Source organism: Plectropomus leopardus, chromosome 5 (genome assembly GCF_008729295.1).
Source record: "Plectropomus leopardus isolate mb chromosome 5, YSFRI_Pleo_2.0, whole genome shotgun sequence".
Classification (NCBI taxonomy): Eukaryota; Metazoa; Chordata; class Actinopteri; order Perciformes; family Serranidae; genus Plectropomus; species Plectropomus leopardus.
The window spans coordinates 22,558,309-22,572,770 of record NC_056467.1 but is presented as its reverse complement, the minus strand read 5'-3'; the positions used below and the strand labels follow the sequence as shown (position 1 = coordinate 22,572,770).

The following is a 14,462-nucleotide window of genomic DNA, read 5'->3' as shown; positions in this document are numbered from 1 at the left end:
TTACTGCTGTCACCACAGGCGTGTTCTCTGCGAGACGGAAATCAATACCTCTAAATAGAAATCAGAGAATCAGAACATCCTCAATGTCTCCATCCGACGGACTCGAAAACAAGCCACCGTTTTCTCCTTTTACTTTTTGTTGCCGTGATTTACATGACAGGTTTCTGTCTAATTTTGCAGTACATCTCTGAAGCACAGGGAGAGCAGAGAGCATGAAAAGGTCATGAAAATCCTTGAGCGCTGCTGACAAGCGCCCTTTTCTACCTTTAATTCTCCATCCTGACGTGGAACTCAGCAGCAAGAAAAACACACAAGGCTTGTTTAATGATGGAAATGTTCATGGCACATACTTGCCTAATACAGGAAAACTGCCCTGTGATCATTCAAGAAATTAGATGGTTCAGTTGTGATGCAGCCTGGTGGCACAAAAAAAAACATTCTGTTATTTCCATTAAAAGGCTACAGAGACACGGGCTTCTGACAGTGTTGGTGCAGCCTTTCATCATCCCAGGTGCCATTATTTCAGAAAAGCTCCATTTCATTTTGTGATTGATACCTTGCTGGCAGTCTCAGCAGTCTTGGTCAGACTCTTGATTTTTGCAGCAGGCTCTCATAAAAGCCGCGATGCTATTTATTTATTCAGATATCTCTATTTTCCGACTCAATGCTTCTCCTTTTTTTTCTTTATCTGTCTCACATGCAGGACCTGAAAACTGATCAACAATGGACCGGTTGGTTCTGTGCGTGCTGCTGTGTGCAGCTCTTGTGAAGGGATACAGCTGCCCTGGCCGCTGCATTTGTCAGCACCTCTCCCCCACCCTCACTCTGCTCTGCGCCAAGACTGGTCTGCTGTTTGTGCCCCCCACCATCGACCGCAAGACAGTGGAGCTGCGACTCACTGACAACTTCATCACCATCATCCGCAGGAAAGACTTTTTCAACATGACCAGTTTGGTCCACCTCACCTTGTCTCGTAACACCATTAGCCAGATCACCCCCCATGCCTTTCTTGGACTAAAATCCCTGCGGGCGCTCCATATGGATGGAAACCGGCTCAGCGTGATAAAGACGGACCATTTTAAAGGCCTCATCAACCTGCGGCACCTCATCCTCGGAAACAACCAGATCCACCAGGTGGCACCCACCTCGTTTGATGAGTTTGTTTCCACCATAGAGGACTTAGATCTTTCCAATAACAACCTGCGCAGCCTTCCGTGGGAAGCCATAGCCAGAATGACCAACATTAACACGCTCACGCTGGACCACAACCTGATTGACCACATTGGAGCGGGGACATTTACGTTGCTCACCAAGCTGGTACGCCTGGACATGACCTCTAACAGGCTGCAGAAGCTGCCACCAGACAGCCTGTTCCAGCACGCTCAGGTCCTGTCTGATGCCAAGGGCTCCAGCTCGTCCACTCTGGCGGTGAGCTTCGGCGGAAACCCTCTCCACTGTAACTGCGAGCTACTGTGGCTTCGCAGGCTGACAAGGGAGGATGATCTGGAGACCTGTGCCTCGCCTGAACACCTCATGGACAAGTATTTCTGGTCCATCCAAGAGGAGGAGTTTATCTGCGAGCCTCCGCTGATCACCAAACATCTTTCAACCAAACCCTATGTGATGGAAGGGCAGGGCGTGACTCTCAAATGCAAAGCAGTGGGTGATCCAGACCCAGATATTCACTGGCGATCACCAGATGGCAAACTGGTGAATAATAACTCCCGCACCATCCTGTATGATAATGGCACCCTCGACATTCTCATCACTACGCTGAAGGACAGCGGCGCATTTAATTGTGTGGCGTCCAATGCCGCAGGCATCGCCACAGCTGCTGTTGAGATCAACATGATCCCCTTACCCTTGTTTGTTAACAACACAGGCCACATGCGTGAGGACCCCGGCCTCTCAGACATCACCACCTCCTCCAAATCTGGCAATGACACCAAGGGCTACGATAAGCAGGACAGGAGGGTGATGGTCACTGAGCTGACCTCCTCCTCCGCTGTGATCCGTTGGCCATCTGAACGCCACATCCCCGGCATCAGGATGTACCAGATTCAGTACAACAGCACGGCGGATGATACTTTGGTGTACAGGTAAGCCACAGTGGAGGGGGTGTAAGGATGAAGAGAGGGGAGGGGGGTAGAGCAGGGACACGAGTAAAGGTGAGACATCTGGAGTTACCATCTGCTGAATGACACAATGGTGCATGATGGCAGATTGACAGATCCCAAAGATGCAAAATGATTAAGTATTTCCAAAAATAAGCAGAACCCCTATAGCGTAGTCTGAGGAACAGAGGAGAAATATTTTTCCATAAATTTAAATGCTTTCAAATGAACAGTAATAATCATATGCATAAAATGTACAGTTCAATTAAGATATTTCCAGATCCAGTAAACAATTTTTGATCTGTGATATTTGAGTAGGCTGTTGCAATCAGCTGGCGAGATTATGGAGTCCAGCGCTCTAAAGGACTAAAGGGCCCTTTCAGCATCATTAAAACATAATATGACAATAAACAATAACATGAGGCCCAACTATTTGACTGCATGTAACTGTTTGTATCATTAGCAAGTGCCTGCATTAATTGGTGGAAACACGGAGTGCGATTAGATGTGGTTGTCTAATGATAGGCTTGGTTGCAGTGGTGGGAGAAGTTTTTAATCATTTACTTACCCAAGTAAAGTAGCAATAAAGTTCAACACTTGCAATTTCTAAGCAGCATTTTACTGTTGTAGCGGGTTGAGGTGGAGCTACTTTTACCTACTTAATATACAGTTAATTTGATCAGTCAAATAGTTCCCAACCAGCTCTGCCACACAAATTTGACACAAAATCCTTTTTTTTCTTCACTTTTCTATTGGGTCAAATAACCTCTTGGGCCTGAAACTGTTAATTAAATTTAAGAAGTTCATACGGGAAGTCTTTGGTTGGACAGATCACAGACACACACACACACACACACACACACACACACACACACACACGCACACACACACACACACACACACACACACACACAGCGTTTTAGTCTCATCTTTATTCTGAACATGCCGAAAATAAAATATAAGCAAGAAAAACATCACCAGAATAACCATCGGACACAAGATAAGAATTTAATGTCCAAAAGGAGTAGGAGGAGGTGAATACTTATCACATCCTATTTTTTTATTTGTTTAAAATAATAATAATAATAATAATAATTTGACAGGAATATTTCCAGTTTGTGTTCCATTATTCATGATACACATCTCAATCAAATCAAATAAGAATTAAGACAAAACAAGTACAGATCAATCTGAATACACAACAAAGAATACAAAACAAAGAAAAGACATTAATACTTAGTTTCAAGTAAGGCTGTAAGTCATTACAGGAGCACAGATAGAAAAATCCTGGAGGAGAAAGTCAAAAACAAACAGAATCCGTCAACTAGGCTCAGAAATGATGTAATTATGTGGCAACAGTAAGTATGTATGTGCATACACCTGCATATATGAGGAGTTTGCAACATTTAAACCCCAAGTGAGTCATTTCTGTTGATTTGGTGGAGACACTGAAAATGCTGTAAGAGTTTGTCAGTTCGGGATGATACCTAAGGTCAGTTTGTGTAGCAGATACAAAAAATGGTTCCCACGTCCTCTTAAAACATACATCTCTTTTTTCCATATTAACAATGTAGAAGATATCTCGAATGAGAGATGGGTAGATGGAATGTGGAATTTGACAAGAATCAAGTGTCTAGCCAAGAGAGTTACAAGATTGCCATATTTTTATTTTAACTCTAAAAAGTAACTTGAGCTGTTATATTAATGAAAAGGGGAGTGGTTGTGTAAATGTAGCAACCTAGTTACTTTCCATCACAGAGTAGGTACAAAATGTAACTTATAACACACTGTGTTACCCAAAATGTCCCCTTTTAGAATGTTTTGAAGTATTAATGTGTTAACAGTATTTTTATATAGTAGTCTAGGTGGAGCTCATATTTTATAAGCTTACTGTATGATTTGTACATAAAGTCTTTATCTAAAAAGTTTCTAATAATAACATTAATAATCTAAAAATCTCTTTATTCATCACTCGTCATAAAGCAAATTCACACAAGGCCATTTGAAAATAATCTCTGCAAGTCCCTCCTTTTACAAATACCACACATATGCATCCTGGAGGGGTCAAAGTGTAGGGTCAGCCAGTGTGTGGTACCACTGGAGCAGTTTTTTGTTCTTCTCTGCCTTGCTCAAGGGCACCTCAGACATGCCCAGGAGGCAGACTGGCACCTCTCCAGCTGCCAGCCCACACTCTATAATTGGTACGTATCGGGACTTGAACCGGCGACCCTTCGGTTTCCAAGCGAAGTCCCCACAGATTGAGCCCTAGTCAGTAATTAGTGACTATAGCTGCAAAGTGAATATGCAAACAGTACAATTTCAATTAACATTTCCCTCTGAATTGCTTTGATAAAAAGTATAAGGTATTATACAATGAAAATGCATCATATTGCACCTAAATAGAGTGCATGAGTCACTTTCCACCAGTGCAACAAATATAGAGGAATACCATACAAGCAGAGGGTCAGTATACTGTAGTCAAGTTTCTTATAGTAAGTTGCAACACATGAGGTAAGTTGCAGTGTGTAATGTTTAAAGTGCATGTATGGAGAAAAATCAATAAACCTGGGTAACAGTTAGAGTGTTTATAGTTGAGCAAAATTTGCCAATTCTCTTCAAAACGTTGAGTACAAACATCTGCAAACCACATTAAAATACTGTTTTAAATATGAGAATAAGTTTGATGTTCTTCTTATGCAATATGTGACGCACATGAACTGAATCTGATATACCGAGTAGTACTTCAGGATTTATGTATTCATGGAGGGAGTTAATAATAGTCGTCGACTTTTTTTTTTTTCCAGGTTTTATCAGATATAATGAGTCGCTCTCCTGTATAATTTTCTCATCCAGTTTAGGCATGGAGCTGAGTGTTGTTTTGTCTTTAGGAGGTACATTATTACCTACAAATGATAACCATCAAAATCTCCCTTTAGGGAAAAGGAACACGCTTCTAATTATATTAGTGCCAATTTTGACCTGAAGACAATGCCTTTCTCCATCGTATTTAGAGTCGTGTAATCTTGCAGTTGCTGACAAAATGAGACCTTAGGTATTCACACATCAAAACCGCCTTCACATCATGTGTCACTTGTCCTGCAGCCTGCAGCTGTTGTGGCATATTCTTTAGCGAGCGAGCCTCCTCTGCCTTGTTTATCACCTTGTGGTTTACCCTTGCTGTCATTTTATACACAAACCCAATAGAGCAACTTTTCACTGCTATTTTATGATATAACATTCATGCATAAGTCAACTTTAATGAAGCGTTGTGCTTTTTATGTTTCTTTAGCAGAATGAGTGATATTTAAATGTAAGAGCTGCAGTGGCCCTGTTGTCTTTTTGTTGTAAGGAACTGACACCTTTGTGTGATTTAATGCACCTTATGCAAATCAGTAAATGTGGGCGTTGTAATTCCAATGATTAATCTTCGGCATCTTCACCACTGCACTGTGTCTCTTTTCTCTGCAGAATGATCCCATCCACCAGCAAAAACTTCTTAATCAATGATCTGGCTGCAGGGCGGGAGTATGACCTTTGTGTGCTGGCGGTTTACGACGACGGCATCACATCATTAACAGCCACACGTGTGGTTGGCTGTGTGCAGTTCCACACTGCCAGTGAGGTCAGCCAGTGCCGCTTCATGCACAGCCAGTTCCTGGGAGGCACTATGATCATCATTATTGGAGGTATAATTGTTGCTTCAGTGCTGGTGTTCATTATCATCCTGATGATCCGTTACAAGGCCTACAGCGGCCCAGAGGACAGCAAGACCAAGGTCAGCTCCAGCATGCACTCCCAGACCAATGGCAGCCAGCAGCGACTGCAGCGCTCCACCTCCAAGCAAACATCTGACGAGGGCCAGCGTGAAGCTCACGCACCCAAAGAGTGCATGGCGCTGGTGCTGAGGGTGGACAATGAGAAGAAGGAGGATGCAGCAGCCACCACTGCCATCCTGGAGGTGGAGCTGCCGCCACTAAATGTAGACAAGATGAAGAGAAGAACCAGCTTGGATGCACAGTGCTCCGGCCCGCCATCTGAGGACACGCAGACGGACAGTAGCCTGACTGGCTCCACCATGTCCCTGTGTCTCATAGGCCCCAATGCTGGCACCAAGGAGGCTCCCAGGCTCAAGGACAAGAAAAGTGCCCTGGCCAACATGGGATTGCTCCCTAATGAGCTGGCACGAACTAGGCATAGATTCTCCTTTGACGGAGGGGATTACTCCATTTTTCAGAGTCATAGTTACCCACGCAGAGCGAGGACGAGGTGGCACAAGTCCACCAACCAGCTCAACATGGAGTCATCGCCGCTCGCCAACAGGAGAGTTACGTTCAGCAGCACTGAGTGGATGCTAGAGAGCACAGTCTGAGGAAAGCAGTGTAGTCGAAAATAAACCCGGCGAGGCCACATACATGTAAAAACACAAATACATGCCATATAACACACTTTGCCTGCAAACAGCAGATGACGAACATAAGCACATTTACTTACACATGCAAACTTTCTGTGAGTTGCTGGAGAAGAACACAGTCTCCCTCCATTCTGCCTCCCCATCATACTCCCAGAGAGGTTTTTTGGCCATGTCCTTTCTTTATGCAGCAGTGCCTTATTCTAAAAAATGTACGAATGGAGGATGCTGCTCACTGTAGTCATTAAAACCGTCCTCTCCATCATCGCCGCCCACTCACTCTGATGATGGGAAGCGTGTCTTTGGATTTTTAATTTCCTCCTTTTTTTCTGTGACATGCCAAGGGGGTGTGGCATTTGGATGTGACTGTTTAATTGTTTTAAAAAATAAAATGAGAAAAAAATTCATCATAACTGTAAAGTGAACAGCCAGGTATCCTGTTATGTCAATCATGTTTTGGGTTCTTTCAAAAAAAAAGAAAACAACAAAAATAAAAAAAAACTTTTGCACAGAAGACACGAGATACAAGGACAAGTATCACCACCAGTCTATACAATAATAATAATTTAAAAAAAACAACAGGATTTTACACATGCCGATTTCTAATGTTACCATAAAGAGGACAGACCTGGAAACCAACCATGGATTCCTCTTTGACAGTCGGACTGTATGATGTTAAATAGGTATTGTTCCAGATGTGACTGTATATTAATCGGTACTGTATCTGGCTGGTCTAGATAAAAAGACAACAAACAAAAAAGACATATATAAGTATATTAAAACATTGGTGTATGTGTACTAACTATGTAAGTAAGTAAGTCATATGTCACATGACTTTTTACAAAGCATTTGGGTGTTGGCTGCAAGTTTTTACATTAAAAACCTGTGTCATCACACCTCTCCCTATTTAGTATGTCAAAAGTTTGGACCATTTATCCCCTCACGAAGGGTATTAAATTTTTTGTGTGGGTTAACTGTATCCATGGCGTTTTCTTCTTGTGCTTCAGGAGCAGCAGCAGTGTGTGTCGGCTGCAGGGAGGTGCGCACACACACACACACACACACACACACACACACACAAATTGAGATGATAAATATTTGATTCCAGAGTACTATTTATAAGGCTTCTGTGAAAGCTGCTCGACAACCGCAAAAGCAGAGTGGGGTGTGGGATGACGAGGGACATGATAACTCGATGAGATGCTTAATTCAAATGCAGCCAGTTGTTATTAAATAGGGTGTAGAGTCTGTTGCATCCCACTAGAGGGAGACAAGGCTGTGTAAGGTTCCCTATGACATTTAGACTGCAGGGGAGATGCTGTAATAACCATTATTACATTTTTTTTTATTTAAAAATTCAACTTTCTCTTATTTTGGACAAAGCTCAGATCTTGAAAAGTGGGAGACACTTTACTGTTTTAGCACATATAAGCATAACTGTATGTAAGCTGTCACTTATTGGCTTATAACTTACTAATGTAATTAAATGCAGAAATAAGGGCATTTTTCTGTGTTTATCAACACCTATACCTCCTTTTGCAAAGTATCTGTAACTGGTGAATTAATAGATAATGGATGATTAATATAACAAAGCCATAATCATATTTAATGATATGTTATTAAAAATCCTCAAAGTGAAAAACATTCATTTTCTGTTTACACACATCGCTCATTGGCAGGTTTAAAACAGTTCAGAAATATGTTCGGAACACAAGGAAACATTTAAAGTTTTTTTTAAACATCTCCCTTTGTTTAAACATGTTTGCAAATATTTAATTAAAAAAGTAACAAATGTGATGAATACTTGTAGACATTTTTGTATGTTTGCGCCTGTGTTTTAGCATTGTGTAACCGATAATACTCCAGTCACAGATACTTGATAAGAGGAGACAAAGTTGTTGACAAATCGACTCATGAACACTTCAAAAATGTACTTAAAATGTAGTTGAATGTATCGTAAACCATCTAAAATTGTTTACATGCTGCAAATCAAAACTGCATATAATCTTGTTTCGCTGCCTGCATATACTGCAGGCAGTGAAATAAGGTATTACATAAAAAAGGGCTTGACAGCAAGAAAGATACAATCGCGGTGCATGTGGGATACTTGTTTGCTGCCACCCTCTTTCCCTCTGATTACAGCTACTTAGCACAGGCTGAGATGAAACCGAGCTGCGTGGACAGCAGAGAGATAAAACATGGAGCAGAGAGATAAGTCACACTGGAGGTTTTCAATCCTCTTGAATCTCTTATTTGCATCCACAGTGACAAAGAGGATTGGCTCTTAGAATGGGGCCATCCCTTCCTTTTTTTTCCTCATCATTGTAACCAGTTTTCAGCCCAAAAAAGAATGTCCATATTTTAGCTTTAAATATTGTTTTTTTTTTTAATTAATTAATTTTTAATAGCCAGAACACTTAAAGGGACAGTGCACCCTAAATTAAAAAAACATAATTTTCATCTTACCTGTAGTGCTATTTATCGGTCTAGATTGTTTAAATGTAAGTTGCCGAGTGCTGGAGATATCATCGTACATGGTGAGATTATGCTGCATGTGGTTATGCGGAGGCAACAAAAGCACATAGCTACCAATGCTGACATAGATAGTTAGGATTAGGCAACAAAGTCATAGATGGTCAGGATTAGGGGAAGGAGGCACATGGTAAGGTGTTGAAAAAAACCCCATCACATTCAGACAGGAAACGAGCACTGGACTCCTGCGTGAAAGTCTGAGGTTTATTGGACCCATTCACCCATTTGACCCTTGGGCTCCTTATATTAAACAGTTACTGGCACCGTTTCAACCTGACGGCGTTGTGTGGCGTATCATGTGAACGTGACAGGTTTTGTCTGGCTGGTTCTCAGCTGATGCTGCCCATCCGCAGGTGGGGAGAAAATTTTCAAAACGTATTTTTTTGGCACTTTAAGCACCACAAGCTGAGTGCCATCTAGTTCCATTATATTCAAGAGAGAGCAGGCATCTCTACAGCCAATATCTCCAACATTTTGCAACTCATTCCAAAACAATGTTTATTTATAAACAGCAGTACAGGTTAGAGGGGAAAAGTGCATGTTAGATTTGCAGGTGAACTGCCCCTTAAACTTTGGCTCCAAATGCTTAGCTGTCAATTTAAGGTGCAGGCATTTCTCAGCCCCTGTCCATCTCCTCGTTAACTGCTGATGGTTTCCAGCTGACCGTTTCTCTCAGCAGGAGAAGTGTTCCTCTGCTGCTCCTATGTGTAACCATTATTCAACACAAAATCTGCTTAGGCAGGAAGAGGCTGAAACTTCACCGTGTCTTCAGAATTGGCCCGGGCAGCCAAACTAGCAAACACTGGGGGTACAGCGAAGCGTTTTGTGTCTCATCAGCAGTTCTGAGTGACTGCAAGAAAAATGTGCCTCGACTTGATGAGGGTGAGTTTTTTTCACTGAAGATCCCATTTTATGTTTAATGCATAGTAATGTGTGTTTGAAGGGCCCAATCTGAACATGGTTTAGTAGCTGTGGCCGTTACAATCTTATCCGTGTTAACTGTGCTGTCCGCTCAACAATATCAGTGCTTTTTTTTTCAACAAAGATTATTCCAACTGTGCAGAAACTCAGATGCTGATGCGAAGTTTCTATATAACTTTGTAATTGGTGGATTTTTATCCTACTTACACTTGACACTTTACAAAAAATGAAACCTGCAAACTGACTCCAGACTGCAGTGTTCTGATTCCCTTTCTATCCTTGTGTTCTTGCTTTCCCAGTAGTCTCAAACCTACATGTGATGCTTCCTTTCTTTATTTTAGTCTAATTAACATTTAAAGCAATTTACTAATGATTTCTTGTGTCTTTTGTTTTTAGCAAATGTTTGTATCCTGAAAATGGAGTCAATCAAGACACTTTATACATAGTTTTTGTGGAGAGACATTCTCTAATTGAAACTGTAAATTAGGAATAATTGTCTTAACAGCCTTTTTCCTAATCCTGCTGCCTTCTCAAATATTTGAGCAGACTTGCAGTAACAGACATTTGTAAAAAGTTTTACCCTCAATTTAGTAATGGCTCTTTGAAAGCTATAATATGAGCTGCACACATAATGTAGTAAGATGCAAATAGGAAAGAAAAAAACTTTTATTTGCATTTATTTCTAAATAAGACTAAAGAGTCTCCAACCATAGTATTGCTACAATTGTGCAGCTTTGAGATAAATATTAATAAGAGCCTGCTAACATGCTCAAAATGAGGGTTTTTCCAGGACCATGCTGTGAACTGCACAGTAAGGTAAAGCTGTTTACCTTGTGCTACTCACAAACCACAAGAGTCTGTCGCCTGCAGCCATCCTCAGCTCACTGTAGCTGCTACTGTTTGTACTATTCCCCCAGACTGATCTGCTGACCAAATAGTGCAGAATCACAATAAAAGCGTTCCGCTGGCTCGCCAGTGAAAAGCTTTTAATGTGAAGCAGCAAACGCAGGTTTGCATCAGCAGTTACTCAACACGCTCTCCTATAGGGCTGAAATCGGTAGGTCAACAGTAGAATAAGGCTGATATCTTGAAGTAAAACGGGAACACAGGAGTGAAACTGAACTTGAAACCAAAAATATTCAGACAGAAGCTTTAATAGCTGCAAGAGCCCAGAGAGCACAAAGAGACTTCTAAAAACAGCTATCTCTAGTTTTCAGCTCAGAAACATGAGTGTAGCTGCTGTGGATACAGCTGAGGGGAGGAGATCAGAGCCGGCCCTGCCTTTTTAAGCAATATCAGCAGTTACTTAAAGCCCCCGCGTGTTAAGGTTTTTTTTTTTTTTTTTCTTCAATGAACGAGAGACAATAACGAAATGCGAATTTTGCTTTCTAAAGAAAACCTATTTCTAGGCATTTACCAACAGAAAGTGACAAAACAGTAAAGTCAGAGATGTGCCAAATGGAAAATATAGACAGGCTAAAACAAACACTGAGGACAAACAATTCTGTGGTAAAATAAAAAAGTATAATCATTTATAGGGTTGTGGGTAATATACTGTATTTACTGTAGCCTTTTTTTTTTTATAGTTGCTGCTAATAGGCCTCACTTTAGTCTTTACATGCCTATTTGTATATTGCAGGAAATTAATGCTCAAAATTATCTGGAAGAGTATGCCCAGACCATCTGTTTCATGTGTATCCCTCAAACAAAACCTTTATTAATCCTGAGGACAACATGAATGTCTGGACAAATTTCATTGTAATCTATCTGATAATTGTTTAGACATTTCGCTCAAAATTACATAACAGGTGGTCATCAAGCTACAGTGTGAAGTCCACATACATTTGTCATGATTTTCAATGAAGCAAGAATAAAAATGCTATTTATTGGTTATTTCCTCTAGATAATTATTTTATGAATACATTGAATTAACGTTAATCCATAAAACACACTCAATTTTCGTTTCTGCCCTCTTGCCAAATGCTTATTAACCTTGACAATGTGTTTTAAAAACCTCCGTCAGCACTGATTTGACCAGTCAGATTTCGTTTGCTTTTTTCCGTCTCCAAGATTCGGGCAGTTGCAGCCAAGCTCAACACAGCCCACACTCTGCTGCTTACAGAGAACACTTAGCCTATTGACACCGACTCAGTAAAGTGCTTCAGGCTCCTCCAGTACACACACACTTTCAAAATGGTTTACCAACACTTTCTTCAGCTTCAGATTATCTAAAAATATCCAGATGGCACAGACCTACTACTCTTCACCAGGTTTATATAGACTTTGTTTTAATAGAAAAAATATTTTAAAAAGGCTAAATAGAAATGTAGTCTGACAAGTGTAGTAGGAAGGAACTGACCAGTGGCGCAGCACATGATGTTAATGTTGTTTGAATGGTGCTGTTTATGGGAGCGTTGTGTTACATTTTTATTTTCAGGGCTGCTTTTGGCGTTACTGGATATTTTTCTCAGGCATTTAAATTCTTCACTTCAGAATGCAGCTGAACCACTTGGTGCTCTTTGACTAGAAGCAGCCTAAATCAGTAAATTTTATTCTCTTTGATCATGAATAGCATCTTTTTAAGGTATATCTCCTGCATCATAAAAAGACTGTGTTCAGACTGGGACAAAACTGCAGAGAGGTCTTTGATCCGTGATGGCCGATGTAGAGGAAGCCGTCCTCTCTGTATTTCTTTACAAACAGCCTGACACATCGAAAAAATTAAATTGGAAATGTAATTTTTCTCATGCAGATTATTCAAAATATGAAAATATTAATTATTATACTGACATATCTAGACCCAAACTTCCACCTTATTGCATCGCTGAATTTGGCTCCGAAGACACATTAATGTTATCTTAAAAGACAGGTAGAAACTGTGGTTCTTACATTGATATGACAGAAAGTCCAGCAATCAATGTTAGACCTGTGACTCATAGTTTAATATATTATTATTTAAGTTCAAATATAAGGCTGGTGACATTGCATTATTGCTTATATTCTAGACAACTGGGTCTATGGCACAGAGTAATAAGGGACTATATGAAAATTGTTTCACTTTGTTACCTCCTCCCAATGAGACCCCCTGGTGTTATTAATGTTTTCTTAAATCTTAGAAAAAAAACTCTAACACCCCTTCTCACACCATGTAAAAATAATAATTGTTAAATTGGTTCAACATATTTAATCATTTACCCCAATTTAAATCTTATATACATCGCTTTTGGTGTGGAGGACCCACACCAAAAGCGATGTATATATATTTAGCTACATTTAGACTGCAGAAAAATTAGATTTGTCTCTAAAATCAGATCTTGAAACGATGGTCCACACTAGTATTCACAAGTATTTAGATCAGATTTGTGTGTCCAGACATCACAAACCTAATGGTATGCGTTGCTGTGGCAATGGCACAGGCGTCCGTAGCTACAAAGCGTTGTTGGTAACGCGACTTTCCTATGCAGAAGCTTGAGAAAGTAGAGTCCATCATTTCACACTGAATTTATTTTGGTATTTGTCCACCAAGTGTTTTTTCCTCATGTTGTCCTCTTTAGCATCTGCTACTAGCAGCATGGATTCTACTCAGCACTTTTGTCACTCTGGATTTGATGTAGTCATTGTGCGTTGTGTTCAAAGACACTTTTAAATCTGATCAGAGCAGCCAGAGCATCCAGACTGAGATGCATCTGTAGAAATCAGATTGGAATCACATCTTAAACCACTTCCAAATGTGGTTAGGGGTAAGATTTACAATAAGCACATTTTATGTGTTTTTGACTGTCCACACAATTCAGATATGCCAAAAAAATAAGAAAAAAAAAGAAATGGGCTAGCTGTCTGTACAAGCAACAAAACTAGCTATAAATACATAGTTTTAAAAATAGTTCCAACTCAAGTGGGTGGCTGAGTCCACACGCCACAACTATAACAACGACTGTGGCAAACCATATCATTGGGCTGACTTTCAGAGCATTTAGATGAACAATAGAAATAATGACAGCAAATCAAAATCCCTCTGTATTTAAAGGACCTCATAACTGGAATGTGCAGTGGGTGCATTGTGCCACTGTTTACAGAATGTCATCATTCACCATTATTCAAGCTCACATCGTTATTATTATTATTATAGCTATTGTCTTGGCCCTCATATCTTTATGGAACTTCTAATGTGCACCACCAATGTACAAACTGATAAAACCCCTTTTACAAAGGTAGAGCTGTTCTCCTCTGCTTGTGGCAAACTGCACATTTATAAAGCATGGCACAGGTGAAAATTGTCTGTATTGCAAAGTTAGGCTAAAATAAAATATATATTTAAGACAAAAAATCTACCCAGCTCTTTCAAAAGGTCACACTACCCTCAGCTAAAGCAAAATTATAATACCTTTCCCCTTTTTTGATGTCCTTTTTTCCACGATAATTTTTGTATAGCCCCTAACTATATTCAAATTTAACTACACATACAGTACTTGATTGGCTTTATTCGT

At 40.4% G+C, this 14,462-nt stretch overlaps 1 protein-coding gene across 1 annotated transcript; it reads left to right on the top strand.

Moving 5' to 3' along the window:
* The first annotated feature begins 716 nt into the window (after positions 1–716).
* Positions 717–7,263, top strand: lrfn1 (leucine rich repeat and fibronectin type III domain containing 1). Its single transcript, XM_042486853.1, has 2 exons — positions 717–2,099; positions 5,583–7,263. Exons 1-2 carry the CDS (start codon positions 724–726, stop codon positions 6,481–6,483), a joined length of 2,277 nt encoding a protein of 758 aa, XP_042342787.1. The 5' UTR covers positions 717–723; the 3' UTR covers positions 6,484–7,263.
* Positions 7,264–14,462: the final 7,199 nt, after the last annotated feature.

Bases quoted from the DNA above. Each gene is read 5' to 3' on its own strand.
- lrfn1 (XM_042486853.1), top strand. From the start codon at position 724: ATGGACCGGTTGGTTCTGTGCGTGCTGCTGTGTGCAGCTCTTGTGAAG. The intron at 2,100-5,582 runs GTAAGCCACAGT...TTTTCTCTGCAG, and splicing joins GATGATACTTTGGTGTACAG to AATGATCCCATCCACCAGCA.